The 17,928-nt window shown below is 41.7% G+C and overlaps 1 protein-coding gene across 1 annotated transcript in view; it reads right to left on the reverse strand.

The window, feature by feature from the left end:
* Positions 1–324: 324 nt before the first annotated feature.
* The window catches only part of LOC124231547 (G protein-activated inward rectifier potassium channel 2), an 85,192-nt gene continuing 67,588 nt past the window's right edge, over positions 325–17,928 (reverse strand). The window contains exon 3 of the mRNA XM_046648339.1: positions 325–650. Coding sequence (XP_046504295.1) covers positions 325–650 — 326 coding nt within the window. The remainder of the gene's footprint in view (positions 651–17,928) is intronic.

Genomic DNA, 17,928 nt, shown 5'->3' on the forward strand with positions numbered 1-17,928 from the left:
TTTGAGTGATCTGGTATTGGACAAGACATGCAGGTAAGTGGGTTAAATCTCTAGGAGTTGGATGTATGGTTTTTAGGGAGGAGAGCAGGCTTGGGCCACCAATGAGGGCACATTGCACCTTGACCAAATCCGTGTCTACCTTGTCAATCTGAGTGACTGAGAGAGGGCAGGTAGATATTTTACACCTTGAAGATTTGCTTTCCGGTAATGCCAAAATTAAATAGAAATCAAGAAAGAACAAAGGAAGAGAGACAGAAAAGAAAGAATGAGAGACAAGGAAAGGTTGTGTCGGGGGAGGGGAGAAGGAGTTGTCCAGCTCGGGGACTAAACTTTGGATTCGTTCTCTAGCTTTGCCACATCACCATTCCTTTCTGTCTGTTCCTCCAGGTTTTTCTCTTCCTCTTCGGTCTCCAGTTCTGCATGTTGGTTGAGTTTGCTGGATACAGACCAACTCAGGGGCAGCTCTGCCCTGCTGGCCAGCTCAGCCAGCTCTTTGGCACTGAGAGACGGAGTGCTGGTCTCATAGGTCTCATGGAAGCTGTTGTAGTCGACTTCGTAGAACCCGTCCTCCAGTGTCAGGACGGGCGTGAACCGGTAACCCCACAGGATCTCACTGGTGACGTAGGAGCTCCGAGCTTGGCATGTCATCCCTGCAGAGAGGAGAACGGAGGCTTTAGCACATGCAAGTGTGAGCTTTCCATCGCCGAGGGGACTCAGTGAGCCGGGCAGGGCTGCTGCATGCGGCTCTTCAGTCTGTGACCTGCGTAGGGTGCCACGACCGAGCAGGCGTCCTTCATGCTGTAGACCTACACTAACATGCACAAGAGCGTGTGCTGGAGGTTCCAGGTCTCCCAGTGGAGTCCCGGGGAGCACTGTGAGAGTTCTGGCTTGCATCAAGCCACGCTCGCCTGCAAGTTCACACACACCTACAGGAAAGCAGTTGTGCACATGCACACAGGTACACACTCATATGGTTGTACCTCGTCCACTCTTTGCTCTGGGAGAACCCTGAGGCTGTGACTCTAGCCTCCCATTGCTTTCAGAGTCTTTGCCTGACCCTTTCAGGGACTTGAGCTCTACTGCCATAGACTTAGAATGAAGTTTGGCTTGTGGAACTACCTGTAGGATGCCTTTAAACAGGAGGCTATGGATTAGCGTTACCCTCCCACCACCCCACCATGCAGACCACGACTGTGGCTCCCAAATGAGGTTGGAAGGGCTGCCTGCCTGAGTTTGCACTTTCCCCAGGCCCAGTGGGGATAGTTGTTCAGAATGTGCAATAATATAATCCTTTAAAGGCTTTCCCCCCTCTTCTTAAAGATAAGAAGCTTTTTCCTAATTTGCACAAAAATCCCGTATGAACTACTGGCAGCCCAGGAGTCAGGAGTAGCTTTCTTTTAAATGTGGAATGACAGAATGAGGGAAACTCCACCAATCTCCTTAGAAAAGAAAACTAGGCAGAAGGCTTGGTATAAAAAAGGGGAGTGTTATTGGTGCATTTTTTCCTGAGATCAGAGTTCTCTTATGAAACTTCCCAGGACACAGAAGCATTTGTTCAGTCATTCTTTCAGGGCTGTCTTCTCCACTAGCTGGGTTGGCCTGGTGTCTAGACCTACAGTTTTTTTAGGGGCCCATGAAAATTTTAATTTCTTTTAAAACCAGAAGAAAAAAATGAACTTTTAGGTAGAAGAAAATGTTCATATATTCGTGTTTATACTAGTACAGTTGTAAAATATAATTTTTAATTTTTTTAGATGGAGTAAACGGCCCACAAAGGTAAAACTACCTAGGACTCAAGAAAGTCATACTGTGGCCCTATGGTCATCCATCCAGGAAAGCAGCCAGCCAATCATTTAGTATGTTATCTGTTAGGACAGCCAATAAAATATGTCAGGCAACTGCTTTGTACCAAATGCAGGTGGGGTAGGGAGAAGAGGACACATGTGGGTATTTACACAGAAGAGTTCAGATCTGCAAAATGTTCCCACAGCATTGCACTTGCTCCTTGTGGCTAGAAGAAGAAACTGGGATGGCAGGAATTTAGGGGATGGACCCAACAGCAGCCATCAGAGCCTGAGCCAGCACCGCCGCCCACCTCACTCCAGTCCTGTGCTCTTCCTCTTAATCCCCAAACTGAATGCTCCTCTCTCAATGTTTTCCTGGGTGACCCAGAAAGGCCTCCCCTGCCCCATTCCTTATGCCCCTGAGACAAGTGTTACAGGGTGTCTAAGTATTGAAAAGAAAAGAGTGACACTGCCTTGGTTTTATTTCTCAAACAATGTTTCTTTCTGAGTTACCAGCTCTTTATCTGTGTTTGGGAGTGATGGGGGAAGGCAGGTGATGGCAGGGATATAAGGGATCAGAATAAGGCAGAAACAGGAAGTCAAGGGGAAAAGGTGATAAAATAACTTTATAACTTTTTTTTTCATAAAGGAAGTACAGGTTATTTGTAAAGTGACTAGAAAATAGAGACAGGAAAATAAAATCCACCTACATGTTCATTTCTGGCCTTATATATAACCAAACAGAGCTAGAAATTTAAAAAAATACAATTATTAAAATTAAAATTGAAACGGAGTTTAACACCAGAAAGGAATTAGCTGAAGAGAGAATTAGAAACTTGGAATATAGATATGAAGAAACAACACAGGATGCAGCCAAGACGAGGACATCATCAGGAATAGTAGGAAAAGGACCTCCCGGAACCCTCTCCTCCATAAAAGCAATGAGAACACTGGCAAAAATGGACAAAAAGAGCTCTTTCAGAACTCTGTAAATTAGTTCCAGGTGTGTTTACTCAAGTAAAATGGATGAATCTCAGTAATAACTCTGAGCTTTGTGGAGTTTTAATTAACCCCCCTCAGCTTCATGGTAGCCTTTAAAACCAAGAGTCTGCAATCTTGGTGAAAACCAGCAGCCTAGCAACCACTGGAGGGGTCATAAAAGAGTTTTGGAGCTCTTTCAAAGCCCCATTCTCAGAATTGTCATTATTGGACGTGTCTGGCAGTTCCCTGGAAAACCCCACTTGCAAGGCTTGTCTTTGTCATCCAATGCAAATAGCTTTCTCCTTTGGGTCATTTGTCAGAAACAACCAGTGGCAGTTGTTTAATCTTGCAGCTTCTTGGAGGCAGTGATAACAGTTGAGAAAAGCAACAAGCTAACCAGAAAACAAAAGGAAAAGCTAGAGGAAGATGCCTGAAGGAGACTCTTTGAAAAACTCTGACATATTCCTGAAAATCTAGAAGACTACATGCATGTTTAGGGCTATGCACATGCCCAGGAAAGACCTGAGAAAGCCTTGAGCTCTCACCTCTGGCTGACCTTGAGGCTCTGAGCAAGTAGGAAGTGAAGGTTAAGGCAGAGTTTTAAAGTGCCTGCCTGAGTGTCAAAGGCATCCCCCACCATGCACAGAGAGCCCATTAGCAAAGACTGGGAGACTTATTGGTTGCAAGTATTTAAGGTAATCTTTGTTCAATCATTAGCTAATTACTGAGCTAAACAAGCAGAGACTTCAGGACCTATACACACAAAGTATATAGACCTTACAGAATCTCAGGAAAGTCACTAAACAAGCAAACAGCAACAACAACAGAAAACCCTGGAGAGGAGGAGAATCTGATTTTCAAGCTTGCCACACTATATTATTTAAAATGCCAGTTTCTAGAAAAATTTAAGATACATGTGAATAAACAAGAAAATACAACCCATATACAGGAAGAAAGGCAGTCAATAGAAACTGTCCAGGAAGAAGCCCAGACATGGGATTCACTAGAAAAAGACTTTAAATAAGTTATTGTAAATACGTTCAAAGAACTAAAGGAAATTATGGGAATGATGTCTCACCAAATAGAGAATATCAATAAAGAAATACAAATCACATGTAAAAAACCAAATATAAATTCTGAAGTTGAAACATAGAATAAGCAAAAGGAAAAATTCACTAGAGGGACTCGATAGCAGATTTGAGCTGGCAGAAGAAAGAATCAATGAACTTGAAGACAGTTCAGTTGAGATTTTCAGTTGAGAAGAAAAATGAGCTGAGCCTCAGGGACCTGTGGGACACCATCAGGCAAACAACCAGATGCATGATGGACGTCCCAGAAGAAGAGTAGGGAGAGAAAGGGGCAGAAGGTATCTTTGAAGACATAATGGTTGAAACTTCCTAAATTTAATAAAAACCATTCATCCCCACATCCAAGAAATTTAACAAGCTTCAAGATTAACTCAAAGAGATTCATACTTAGACATATCATAATCAAACTGTTGAAACACAATGACAAAGAGAAAATCTTGACAGTAGCAAGAGATAATCAACTCATCACACACAAGAGATTCTCAATAATATCAACAGCTGATTTCTCATTAGAAACTATGCAAGCCAGAAGGCAGTAAGAGGACATATTCAAAGCACTGAAAGAAAAAGACTGTACCAAGAACCCTGTATCCGGCAAAAAAAAAAAAAAAAAAAAAAAAAAAGAAAAACAAAACACAAACGAAGGAGAAATTAAGACATTCCAAGGTAAGCAAAAACTGAGAGAATTCATTTCTAGCAGATCTGTTCTACAAGAAATACTAAAGAGATTCTTTCAGGCTGAAATGAAAGAACATCAGATAGTAACTCAAATCTAGAAATAAAGGGCATTGGTAAAAGTAACTACCTAGGTAATTATAAATGTTTTTGTCCAGTATAATTTTATGGTGACTCTATTTTTATAGCCATTGTACTATTCCATTGTATGGATATACCATAGTTATTTATTCAATAAAACAAGGTGATTCAAAGGTATGTGGGGAGTTATTTGTTGAGGGAAATGTTCAAAATATTGACTTGGTTTGTGGGAGTTGTCCTTGTGTACTGCTGTGGACTGAATTGTTCCCCTCAAAATTCATATGTTGATGTCCTAAGACTCAGTATATCAGAATGGGTCTATATTTGGAGACGGGGTCTTTAAAGAGGTAATTAAGTTAAAATAAGCTCACAAGCGTGGCTCCTAATCCAATATGACTGGTGTTCTTATAGGAAGAGGAGATTAGGACACAGATAGGCAAAGACGAAAGACCATATGAAGACACAGGGAGCAGACGGCCATCTACAAGCCAAGGAGAGAAGCCTCAGGAGAAACCAACCCTGCTGACACCTTGATCTTGGACTTCCAGCCTCCAGAACTGTGAGAAATCAATTTCCATTGTTTAAGCCGGCCAGTCTGTGGTACTTTGTTATGGCAGCCCTAGCAGACTAATATGCTTATTGAATCCCATAGGGATAGTAAAATACCTTTCCACTGTACCATTTTAATAGGATCATTTAATTTATATAATAAAAAGATGAACAAGCAAGATTTAAATAAATGCTCATGGATGCTTTTCCAATTTTTATTCATCTTTTGGTGTTGTAATTCATTTTAAAAGGGGTGAAAAAGAATATTAATGTATTTGTCTTATCAGTACAATATTAAAAAGTATTCCTAGGGTAAATTGATAATTTTCGTTTTCTTCAGAAAGATTCTTGTCTTCCATATTGATGTTGGTCCAAGTCCATTTTTTAAAAATGTGAGTTTTACTGAATTTGAAAAAGTAACAAAGTAAAACCAACCGGGTTAACATCATAAGAAAGGCAGAGCTGCCAAGATTATATCAGTGTGTATGCATGTTGTGTTTGTTTTCCATGTCCAGAAGGATCATCATACAGTCCCTCTGAGGTAGGTTTTTTTCAGTGAGTAAAGTGCTCTCTGGAAAAAGAGATGCTTCTTTTGGTGAGAAGCAAAACGTGGAAAATCTGATCTCCAAGTTCTGGTCACACCCTATTCTTTGGGCGTGCTGGCTGTCTTTCCATTTGCATTTCTATTTTTGTGCCTATCTTCATATTGTTTGCTTTATCTCAAATACCCTTCCCCCAGTGGAATCCTGCGCATCTTTCAAGAGCTTGCTAATTTATTATTCCCTTTCTAAGGCACTCTGTGACCCACCAGTCTCTAGTTGGAACTGTTGAGCCCAGGGCCACCATAACGCTTCAGTGACACTGTATCACAGTCCTTATTACATTGTTTGTAGTTAGTGCTGTGCATCTGTTTTTCTTGTTGAATTGTGAATTCCTTGGGGTTTGTTTGTTCATTTCCGTATTCCTGGCATTTAGCACAGTGCTTCAACTTTGGAGGTTCCCAGTACAAAGTTGTTAACTGCAAAAAGTAGACTTAGGAAATGACAGAGAAGCAGCTTAATACTGTTGATTGGAAATGTCTGAAATGAATTATGAAAGAAAAAGATGACTTGTGAGTCCTTAGAAAGGAAAGTAGGAGAGTTCTGTTTCTAGCATTCTGTCAGACCAGCTATGAAGGACCTCAGCTAAAATACAAACGGGATACTGGAAAATGACAAAATCTGTAATTTGAATCAAAAATAATTTTTTTTTTGAGGAAGGTTAGGCCTGAACTAACATCTACTGCCAATCCTCCTCTTTTTTGCTGAGGAAGACTGGCCCTGAGCTAACATCCATGCTCATCTTCCTCTACTTTGTATGTGGGACACCTACCACAGCATGGCTTGTCAAGCGGTGCCATGTCCGCACCCGGGATCTGAACCGGTGAACCCTGGGCCGTCAAAGTGGAATGTGCGAACTTAACCACTGCGCCACTGGGCCAGCCCCTGAATCAAAAATAAATTTAATAAGAACCAAGGGATGGGACTTCTGGTGCTGGTGAAGATGGAAGAAGTGCAGCCTTTGTCTCCTGCTGATTACAACCAACGCCTCCAGACAAAATACAACCACCTGAAGCCTCTGGAATGTGAACATTAGCAGGAAGATCGAGGAGAGGTACCCAAACTTGAAGAATGACTTGTTAGGGGTAAATCTTTTCCTTTTACGTTTGTTTTTTCTCCTCTTTTATCATCTGACTTTAACCTGAGAGTGGCCCCAGTGCAGAACTGGGCAGCAGGTGCTGACAACAAAATCTCAGAGAGAAACCCTGTCTTTACGAAGAAAGGACAGGGACAAAGTGCCCCTCTGAGCCAGGGAACGGGAGTGGGAAGGCCCTGTTGATTTTTTTCTCTCTGCACCCAGACCTTAGTGCTGCCCTGTCAGGAGCTGCTCTGCAGTGCAGTGGTGGCTTAGCCACTTAAGTCCTGGGAGAAAATCTTTCTGATCAGTGGACTTGGAAAAGGAGACTCTGTGGACTAAAGAGTTCGTGGCTGTGTTTTCCTCCCTTTTCTCACAGGTTGGGGTCTGAGTGGGACCCCCAGTGTGTGAAACCAGGCAGCAGCATGAGTGGCTAACATGCATAGAGGAATCCTGTCTTTATGGACAGAAGATCAAGCAGAGGGGGTCTGGGAGCTGAAAAGGATGGGGAATCCTACAGAGGACAGAACTGGAGAAGAGGATCCCCTAAGTCTGGGGATGACTTGATACAAGCTTTGCATGCACAGGACAGAAAACAAAAAGAAAAGATGAACTTAAAAAATTACCATGTGTTTCGTAACATGTGATCACACTTCAAAACAACTTCAGTCAAAAAAGAAACCATAATGGAAATTCAATAATACTTGGAATCGAATGATATGAAATTCTAAATGTCAAAATTATGGAATACACAGAAAGTGAGAAGGATGTATAGGCCTAGATGCTTATATTAGAAGAAAAAGAAAAGAAGAAAAGAAAGTCTGAAAATTAATGTGCAGAATATCCCACTTAAGAAATTAGAAAAAGAACAAGAGGATGAATCCATGGGAAATAGGCAATAAAGATCAGTGTATAAATCAATGAAATAGAAAACAAATGAACAATAGAGAGGATCAATAAAGCAAAAGTTGGTTTTTTGAAAAGTCTAATAAAATAGACAAAGCTCAGGTGAGATCAGTCAAATAAAAAAGGCAGAAAGCAAAAATAAATGGTATTGGGAATACAAAGGGGGACATGACTATAGAAACAGCAGAGACTAAAAACACAAGAGGATATTATGAATAACATTAAAGACTTAGATAAAATGGGCAATCTTCTAAAATCATATAACTTACCAATACTATTTTGAGAAGAAATAAATAGCTGAGACATCCTATTACCTATTATGAAATTGAGCCAGTCATTAAAAATTTCCCATAAAGAAATTACAAAGAGCAGATAATTTTAAAGATGAGTTCAATGAAGTATTCTAGGAAGAGGTCATGATGATTTTGCAGGAAATAAGAGAAGGATCACTTCCCAACTCATTCTATATAGCAAATAATCTTGATCATAAAGTCATACATATTGTCCAAAGGAAACAAAGAAAAAAACAGAAAAGGAAAATGACAGGTCAATATCATTCACATGTGTAGGTACAAAAATCCTAGATGAAATGTTAGCAAACCAAGTCCAAAAGTTTTAAAAACATTGATATATCAGGGCCTGGCCCTGTGGCCAAGTAGTTAAGTTCATACGTTCTACTTCAGCGGCCTGGGGTTCACGGTTTGGATCCTGGCCGTGGACCTACACAGCACTCATCAACCACGCTGTGGCAGCATCCAACATAGAAGAACTAGAATGACTTACAACTAAGATACACAACTGTGGACTGGGGCTTTGGGGAGAAAAAAAGAAAGAGGAAGATTGGCAACAGATGTTAGCTCAGGGCCAATCTTCCTCACCAAAAAGCATACCTTAAAAAAAAAAAAAGATACATGTGACCAAGTTGAGTTTATCTCAGGAATGCAAGGATGGTTTAACATTAAGAAGCCCATCATGAAATTTATCATATTAACAGATTGAAAGATCATTTTAGTATATGCAGAAAATAAGTTTGATACATTCAATACCCACTCATGATAAAACTTCTTAATAAACTTGTAGTATAAAACTAATAGTATATACCAAAAACCTAAGCAAATGTTATTCTTAATGACCATGATCAAAAGTCAAGATTATTTCATTTAAAATCAGCGCCAATCTATAAATGCTTGCTATACCTTTTCTGCTCGACACTATACCAAAGGCTCTTGCCAGTGGAAATAGGATAAAACAAGGACATAAAATGATTTAAATCTGTAAGAAAGAAACAAAACTTTCCTTATTTGTAGACTGTACAATTGTATACATGGAAAATCTACAGGAATAGTCAAATTTTTAGAGTTATTAAGAGTATTTAGCAAGGTAGCTGGATTATAAAATCTATACAGAAAACTCATTTATGTTTCTACATACCAGCAACAAACATAAAATATAGCAACAACAACAAAATCTCACCATTTCCTCTAGCAACACAAGTACATAGGAAAAAAAATCTAATAATAGAAGTATAAAATCTTTATGAAGAAAATTATAAGATTTACTTAGACAATAAAGAAGATTTAACTAAATGCAGAGATATACCATGTTCACCAATAGGATGATTAAACATCTGAAAGATGTAGTTTTTCCCAAATTGCTTTGTAGATTCAATGCAATTCCAATAAAATACTTCTTAAAGACTTTTTAAAAACGGAATTTGACAATGGATTAATAAACTATGAAGGAATGCAAAAGTGCTCTAATGGAGTTCAAAAGAAATTCATGATTCTGTCTCCTACTTTTCAACTAATTGTTCATGCTTTTTTATTTCCTTGACAGTGAGTTAGAAATTGGGTGTAAGTGGAATAGGAGACTGTCTACATGGCAGTCTTGACCGCTTTCTATGCAAATAACCATGGAAAATTTCATACCTGTGAGTCAATTTAGAGGCGGACAGGACTAAACTGGGGAGGGTGTGGCATGTAAGACCTATGCCATGAATGATATTCCCCATTTTTCTTCTTATTCTTCAGTATCATTGTCGAGATCCTCTTCATCATCATCTTCATGTAGTATTCCTAAATAGTTACTATGAGTCAGGGACTTTTCTAAGCCCTTTAATTTCTTTGTTTCATTAAATCCTTGTAACAACCCCATGAGTAGATGCTGTTATTAAGTCCCTGTTTTGTGGATGAAGAAACTGAAGTGTAGAGACTCCCCAAGTCACATCCCTGGGGAATCTGGCCTCACAGTCTCAAAAGAAATGAGTAGACGTTGAGTGGTACAGATGTCTTTGCAGGATAGCATTGAGGCTGGGTGGGGCTGGGGGAAGAGGGACCTCTTGGAGTGTTGTCAGGTCCAGGCATGCCTTTGACTTCATGCTTGGGGAGGCTGCTTGATTTCCATAGCAGCATTGTCTGGTCTAAGTTATTCTCCCAAAGCCAAAAGGTGTGTGTGTGTACATGAGTGTGTGTGTGTGTGTGGTGTGTATGTGCATATTTTAAAAATTATTTCATTCCCTAATCTCCGCTGAGAGCTTCTCTGTTTGGATCTCTGGTAAATCTTCCAAGTGTTTACCTTGCAAGGAAGTGAATAGGAGCAGCTCATATTTTTGGTGGCATTTCATTCCTTGAGTTAAGACTGTGTAAGAAGTGAGGAATGGGGGAGGGGAGCGCATGCTATTGGTCGTGAATGCAAAGCCCATTCCACCCAGAAGCCACGAAACCAAGCTGAGGCACAGCTCAGGAATCTGTAATAGGCAGTGAGCAAACACAGGGTCAGGCCCCGCAAGATGGGGATGTAACAGGCAAAGCCCTATTTTTAGATTCACAGCAGCAAATGACGACGGGAGACGTTTTGTGCGGAATATCAATACCCTGAAAGCCGTTCTCAAGAGAGAGCCCCTGGATAAAGCCAGAGATCTTCACTCCGTAGGCAGATAATGTATCAAAATTGCCTGGAGAATGTGCTTCCCATAGAATAAAACGGATGTAAGTCACCGTCAACATTTTTTGAGTACCGTAAAATTAACCTATGTTGTCAATATTCAGAAGCAAAGAACTGACTGTAGACGCTTTGCCTTTCTATTTCAAATACCAGGCTACATGATGTGATGTTTTCCTTTACTCCTTGCTCTCATTCTTAACAAGAACTGCGCTGAATTAGCACAGTAATAAAGTTATGTTTAGAAGTCCTATGTTTACAAGTCTTCATGTGGGAGAACAATGTTGGTGATTTATCAAGCCCAGTGTCAAAAAGAAGCAGTAGAGTGTCATCTCTGCTAGAAGATAATAATGATTTTCATTCAGTAGGTTCAGCCAACTGCTGATCATTTCAGTGACAGAGAGCCCTGCTTTATGCTCAGGTTAAAAATCCCTTTGCTACACCATTGTGCTTCTTCTGTACCCTAACACTTATTGGAGGACCAGTGAGGTTTTCCTCTAGTCATGCAAAAACATATTGAAATGTGCATTTTTTTAATGTCTAAGAAAAGACATTCGACATGAGTACTCCTAATTCTATTTTCACCAAAGTAGTTGATAAATTCACAAATTAAGTGTTGAATCAAGTAATAAACATTATTTATTAAATGTTTGTTGTGTACCAGGCACCAAATATTTTAAGCACATCAACCATCTAACCCTGACAACAGTCTTCTTAGGTGGCTACTGTTATGATCCCTATTTTACCTATATGGTAAAATTTAAAATTTCTTTCCAGTTCTTTTTAATTCTAGAATATTCCCACTGAAATAGGACAGTCAAAGGAGTGTCTTCAAAAGTTCCTTGGATTCATCTTTTCTGTAGCTATTTTATAGCTAGTTAGGTTCATTTTTTTTCTATTTGTATTTCCTTTTAGGATTTGTTTTTGTCATCTTTTAAAAATAATTTGTAAACTATTTAAAAGTTTCAAAAATTAAGTCAACATAAAAAGACGTATTCAGAAACGTCTCTTTCCCATCTCTACCCATTCTAACCCATTCCCAGTCACCTCCTATATGTGGCCATTTTCATTAGTTTCTGCTTTATCCTTCCTGTGTTTCCTTTTGTAAAAATAAACAGACATAGACATACACACATTCTTATTTCCCATTCTGACCCTGTGGAGGGAATATGTTTCAGGACAGGAAACAGAATGATGGTTTCCTTCTGGCTCAAGTAATTTGAAATTACGGGGTGTGCTCATTTCCTTTTACAGTACACGGGCTCCTCAATGACACAGTGGAGCCCAACAGCAGGTGTGGGGGTCAGACAGGCCCAGGTTTGACTCCAGGCTGCTCAGAGGTGCAGTGTGACCTGGGACCGGCTGCTTAACTTCTCTGACCTCCTCATCTGTCATAACCAGGAAAATAATGACCCGAGTAGAGATATGACGACGGCTACAAGAAATTTCATATGTGAAAGCACTTAACACAGGGCTCTGCCAGAGGACGTCACTGGCAATTCTTTGAGTTCCCTTCCTTTCCTTGGTCCTTATAAAAGCAGTAAGAATAAAGGCTGACGTTTCTTGTAGAATCATCAGCATTGATCACTAGCGTTTGTCCCTCACATCAAGGGTTTTGTTGTTTGTTGATTATTTCAAATGGAATAAAAATCCTACAGGCAAAGATCTGGAGATGTCATGTTTCGGCTTCCTATTGATGTCAGGGTTACTGTTTGCATTATTCTTCTTTGAACATTTCAATATACTCTTTGGTGCTAGATATTTGAAGACACTCTTTTCTTCAGTGTCCCCATTATTCTGCATTTTTCAGGCTGTGGTTCTTAACTTTTTTCAGTCAACAACCCTTTTGGGAATCTGATGAAATTCACAAATCCTCTTGTCTTAAAATACACATACATACAAGAATTTGCAAATGATCAGGTGCACATGGACTAGCCAGAGCCCATGGGATCCCACGTTCAAACAAAAGAAAAAGAAGCAAAAACAAAAGAAGGAAACAATTCTGCTTGAGGGGGAGGTGTGTGCAGGCATGTGAGAGGAAGAAGTTTAACGAAATACAGGGAAGAATAGGAAGAGAGGACTTATTTAAACTGCAACTGCATTATAGACTGCTAATGTGCTTTCCCAGTGGCCAGTGCTCACCCTACCAGAATCTTCCTCACTGAATTGCAATTGTCAATATTTGTTCATACCTTCTCAAGTCTGGGGATGGGGGTTCCTGTGGGCAGGAGCTCTGTCTTGGCCACCACTTTATCTCCATCCCCTAGAACAGCATTTGGCAACAGTGTTTGGCAATATACCCAACAAATATTTTTTAGTGGCTAAATGAATAAAAGGACCCAGGTGATAATAATTCATTTATTCATTCACCGTATATTTATTGAGGGATCTATTATGTGTGAGGCCCTTTGATGGGTTCTGGGGGTATTATGATGACATGGTCCCTGGGTTCATTTGATTTACAGTCTACTGAGAATGAAATAAACATCTAAATAAGTGTAATATTACAGCTGTGATAAATGCAATGAGGAAAAGGCAGTTCTTCTATAAGACCATGAAAAAGAGACCACACTTAGTCTGGTGTGGCAATTAGTGAAAATGTTTCTGACGATGTGACGTTTGAGCTAAGATTTGAAAGATGAGCAAGGGATGGGTGAGGTAGGGATAAGTGTACCACAGCAGAGGAAACAGCCCTGGCAGAAGGAGGGCCCCTGGGGTGTCCAAGAAGCCGAAAGAAGACTAGTGTGTTTGGGGTCTGGGTGAGGAGAGTGTGGTACCAAATGAAAGTCTTGCTCTGGCTGCAGAGGGAAGGAGGGCCAAGTCTATGTAGGAAGAATAGTTAGGAAGCTTCTTCAATAGTACAAAGAAGAAATTACGGTATCAGAACTAGAAGAGAACCATTGGACGTGGGAAGACTGAAAAAGACTCAAGATATATTTAGGAGGCCAAATGGATAGACTTCTCTAATGAATTATTCATGAGAGTGAATTAGAAGGAAGAGCCAAGAATGATGCCCAGATTTCTGGCTTGGGCAATGGGATGGATGATGGTACCATTGGGAATCCTGAGTGCGGAAAGATCATGTTTTTGGTTTTGGGCATGTTAATTTTATTGTGAGTTTGAGACATGCAAGAATATAGATTAGGCCAGTCTCAAACCCACAGAAAAGGTCTGGATTGGATATATAGATTGGGATGTCAGAGACATATGGATGGGATTGAAGCCTGGGGGCAGATGAGATTACCAACGGGAGGACATGCAATGAGAAGGAAAGGCTGAGGATGAGACTGAGCCTTGCAAAAATTTCACATTTGATGGGCAGGTGGAGAAGGATGAGCCTACCCAGGATGCTGAGAGGGAGTGGCTAGAGAGATAGGAAGAAAGCCAGAAGAGTGGAGGGGGCAGAAGCCCAGTGAGGAGAATTTTTCAAGAAGGGCAAGCGGTTAATAGTGCCCAAAACAGATGAGGTAAAATTGCCAAAGACTGAAAAATGTATATTGGATTTCAGATGTGGTAGTCATAGTCAACTTAGTGAGAGCTGAGGGTCAAACGAGCCAGTGAAGTGGTTTGAGAAGTGAGTTTAAGGCGAGGAAATGGGGTGAGTGAATTTAGAAAGTTTTTCAAGAATCTGACCATGAAGATGAGGAGAGAAGGCAACCATCAGCGAGGGAGATGGGATTGAGTGAGTTTTAAAGATGTGAGACACCTGACCAGGTTTAATTTCTGATGGAAAGGCTTTGGTTGAGTGGACAGGGCTTGATCTATAGGTGGGAGAAGAGGTAATCAATCACTTTCGGTTCTGGAGAGATGGGTGAGGCTGGGAAAGCAAGGTGGAGGGGCCCCTCCTCTGTCCTCACGGACCATGGGTGCTGGTCATATTTGTGACATGGTGGCAAAGAGTTGAGGGAATTTCTGTCTGAATGTCCCTATTTTCTTCGCGAAGTAGGAGATGAGGGGGAAGGGGAAAGATTTGGAATTTTCTGCAGAGAGTGGGTTGATCAGAGAAACAGAGAAGGATTTAGACACTTGGATGATGATGAATTTGCAGTGAATATTTGTTGACTATATACCCCTACACCCATTTCCTTTGCCCCTTCCTAACAGTACTCAGAGTTTCATTAGGTGCCTCCCTCCACTGTAGCCCACGAACTTAGAGGTCCCACTTGGCTTAAGCTTATTGATATAATCCATTTCTTTGGCCACAGTCATTGGTTCTGGAAGGTACAAGAGGCTTTAGTGGTTTGGGGTAAATTTAAAGACGAGTGATTGGCAGAAGTGAGCTCTCCCTGCGATTGTGAACCAGGCACATACAGTCCTGATGGCTGCTGGCGGCCATATTGGCACTGTGAGAGCAGAGAACCAGGGAAAGATGACCAGGACGTATCTGTCCATGGACCTGGCACTTACAAGAGGCAACAAACCCCATGATTGTTCAAATCTGGTTCTCTCCAGCATTCTAAAACAATCCATCTGACCCCAGCACCAATTTACCTTCTCTAGCTAGACTCCTGGGGTGAAGGCATGGGTCCATTGACCTGCCAACTAGACCAAAACCAAATGGAGTTTAATATATTCATTTATTCAACAAGAACTTACTTAATGCCTTTAAGGTGCTAGACTCTGTGCTTGGTGATGGGGATCCAGTGGTGAGTCCTTAAACTCAGGGAGTCCACCCTTCAGTGGAGGGCTATAATAGGTCCAACAACCCAGCACCATTGATGGTAAATACTCATTACATTGGGATGAACGAACGAATGAATGAGTGAATGAGCTTCCCACTGTTTCTAAGACAGTTCAGGGTGATGGGTCCATATTCTCCTGAATGACATATTGCCTTAAAAAAAACCCAAACTTCAATTCCTCTTCAAAGCTCTTCTTGATGTTCATTTCAATTTACTTTTTGTCTTTTTTTTTTTTTTTGAGGAAAATTAGCCCTGAGCTAACTCCTGCCAATCCTCCTCTTTTTGCTGAGGAAGACTGGCCCTGAACTAACATCCATGCCCATCTTCCTCTACTTTATGTGTGGGATGCCTACCACAGCATGGCTTTTGCCAAGCGGTGCCATGTCCGCACACACCCAGGATCTGAACCGGCGAATCCCGGGCCGCTGAGAAGTGGAACGTGCGAACTTAACTGCTGCGCCACTGGGGCGGCCGGCCCCATACTTTTTGTCTTATAAAAGTACTGATTTTGAGCAGGTTGGGAAGGAGATAGGGAGAATTTTCTCTGGGGCTCACCCTACCTAGAGATGACATCAAACACCCAAGGATAAACCTGTCCTGATGCGGGTGTCCACAGCCTGGAGAAAACCTCCAGGATTCACTGGCCTTGCTGTTGGTCAAGGAAACATCACTTTAGAGATGATTCCTGCCGTCTGGATTTTCCTGGTGGGACACGTGGACATGCAGAGGGAAAAGAGTTTGGAATGTTAATGGATGTATTTTTACTCCTGATGATCCGGGTTGTTCCTGGCTGCCCGTGTCTTCACACCCACTGAATCAATGCTTTTCAGGGCTTCCTCGGGGTGGGGGTGGGTGGAGAGAGGCCGGAACAAAGGGGTCTGCTCTCAGCTTTGACACATTGTAAATTACATGCTTTATGTCCAAAGTTGCAGCCATGGTCTGGAAAGCAGGGCTTTCATTTACAAGAGCAAAACTTTGTTGGGAGAAAATAAAAAGGATTTGGGAATTCCAGAAGCCACAGCTATGAGAACTGAAGTATTCCTGCACTGCTGGGGGAACAGCAAAAATGAGAGCAGCTGGGGAGAGGGGCAAGGGGGGCTGGGAGATGTGACCAGGGTTTGGATGCTGCCCAGGTTTGCAAGAAGAGGCTCAGCAACCCTCTGCCCCAAGCCTGACAGAGGTGTAGGAAGAAGGCCAAGATGAAAGGACCACAGAGAGTTTGTGGGGGAATCAGGGACATCAGGGACAGGAGGTCCCTTTCCCGTGGAGCAAGGGCCAATTTCGGGCATCACTGAGCAGCCCCAGTTGGCCAGGCTCCAGAGCAGCCTCGCCACCAGCACTGGATGAGCATTGTGAGGGGAGTGTCTGGATGGTGGCCGGGGATGGGCCCCACAGTGAGTGTGTGTGTGTGCATGTGCCATGTGTGTATGTGTGTGTGCGCCCTGTGTGTGTGTTAGCGGTTTTGCGCTTGTGCGAGCTCCTCTTGTGTGTGCAAGTGCATGTCTTCATGACTGTGTATGCAGGAGCGTGTGTGAGCAGGAATTCTCATATCCTTCCACCGACAGGACGGAGGCGCTGGCAGGACCAGTGGTGAGAGGCAATGAACAACTTCTAACCCAGGAGCCTGGTGGGCACCTGGGCATAAGCAGTGACACCATGTGACACCTCAAAGACCTTGAGGGGAGCTGCAAGGAGACAGGATGTCCTTGGACCACACCTCCTCTCCCCCATGCCAAAATGAGGTATAACCCACTCCAATTCAGATTGCTCCTAGAGTGGGAGAGGGGAACTTCTTGAATGAGAGTTTAGATCTGTATTAACCACTTTTAAAGCTGGAAGTGACTAAGTTACCTTTAATCGGCAAATTTAAGTTTTTTACTAGTAGGAAACAGAAAGAGAGCTTACAAGCAGAGTTAATTTCCATTGCAGAGAAAGTCAGATCTATCTCTACTTATCTGAGCATCGTGTCTATAAATTATAAACTCGCCTTGCACATATTTTTAAAAGTTGGCTTAAAATTCTTAGAACTTGTCTCACATAAAACAAAAAATGACATTTGTAACTAAAATGGCTTCATCTTGGAGGGAGAAAGCAGAGCTGGTGATTCTGAGAGTGCCTCTGGCGAGTTCACTAGCTTGGGAAAGCCCATGGGATTCCATTACTCTTTGCATAGCTGAACAAAAACATTTTATTTCAAGTGACTTTAAGATTCTAGTAAAAAAACAGATCTCCAAGTTTTGAGTTTGTTAGACGAATATAGACATATGGGGAGGCGCTGAGTTTTAGCAAGAGATTTGGGATCTTTCTGATGGTAAAGGATGTCCAGGTGGCCCTTTCGATGGCCCTCTGGCTCTTGTCCCAGCACGTTAACTCATTGGTGTGCGAAGCGAGTATTGTGCTTTTGAGAAGACTAAAACTTACGGCAGCCACTGACCACATTGTCTCTGTAGTAGAGGCGAACTTAGACACTGACCTCGTTCTGCTTATATAGCTCTTCATAAAATCAAAAACTCAGGGGGAGCCATACCGTGGGCAGGCAGCAGACTGGTGATTATGTCTTGTAGGAAT

Source organism: Equus quagga, chromosome 21, assembly GCF_021613505.1.
Source record: "Equus quagga isolate Etosha38 chromosome 21, UCLA_HA_Equagga_1.0, whole genome shotgun sequence".
In the NCBI taxonomy this organism is placed as follows: domain Eukaryota; kingdom Metazoa; phylum Chordata; class Mammalia; order Perissodactyla; family Equidae; genus Equus; species Equus quagga.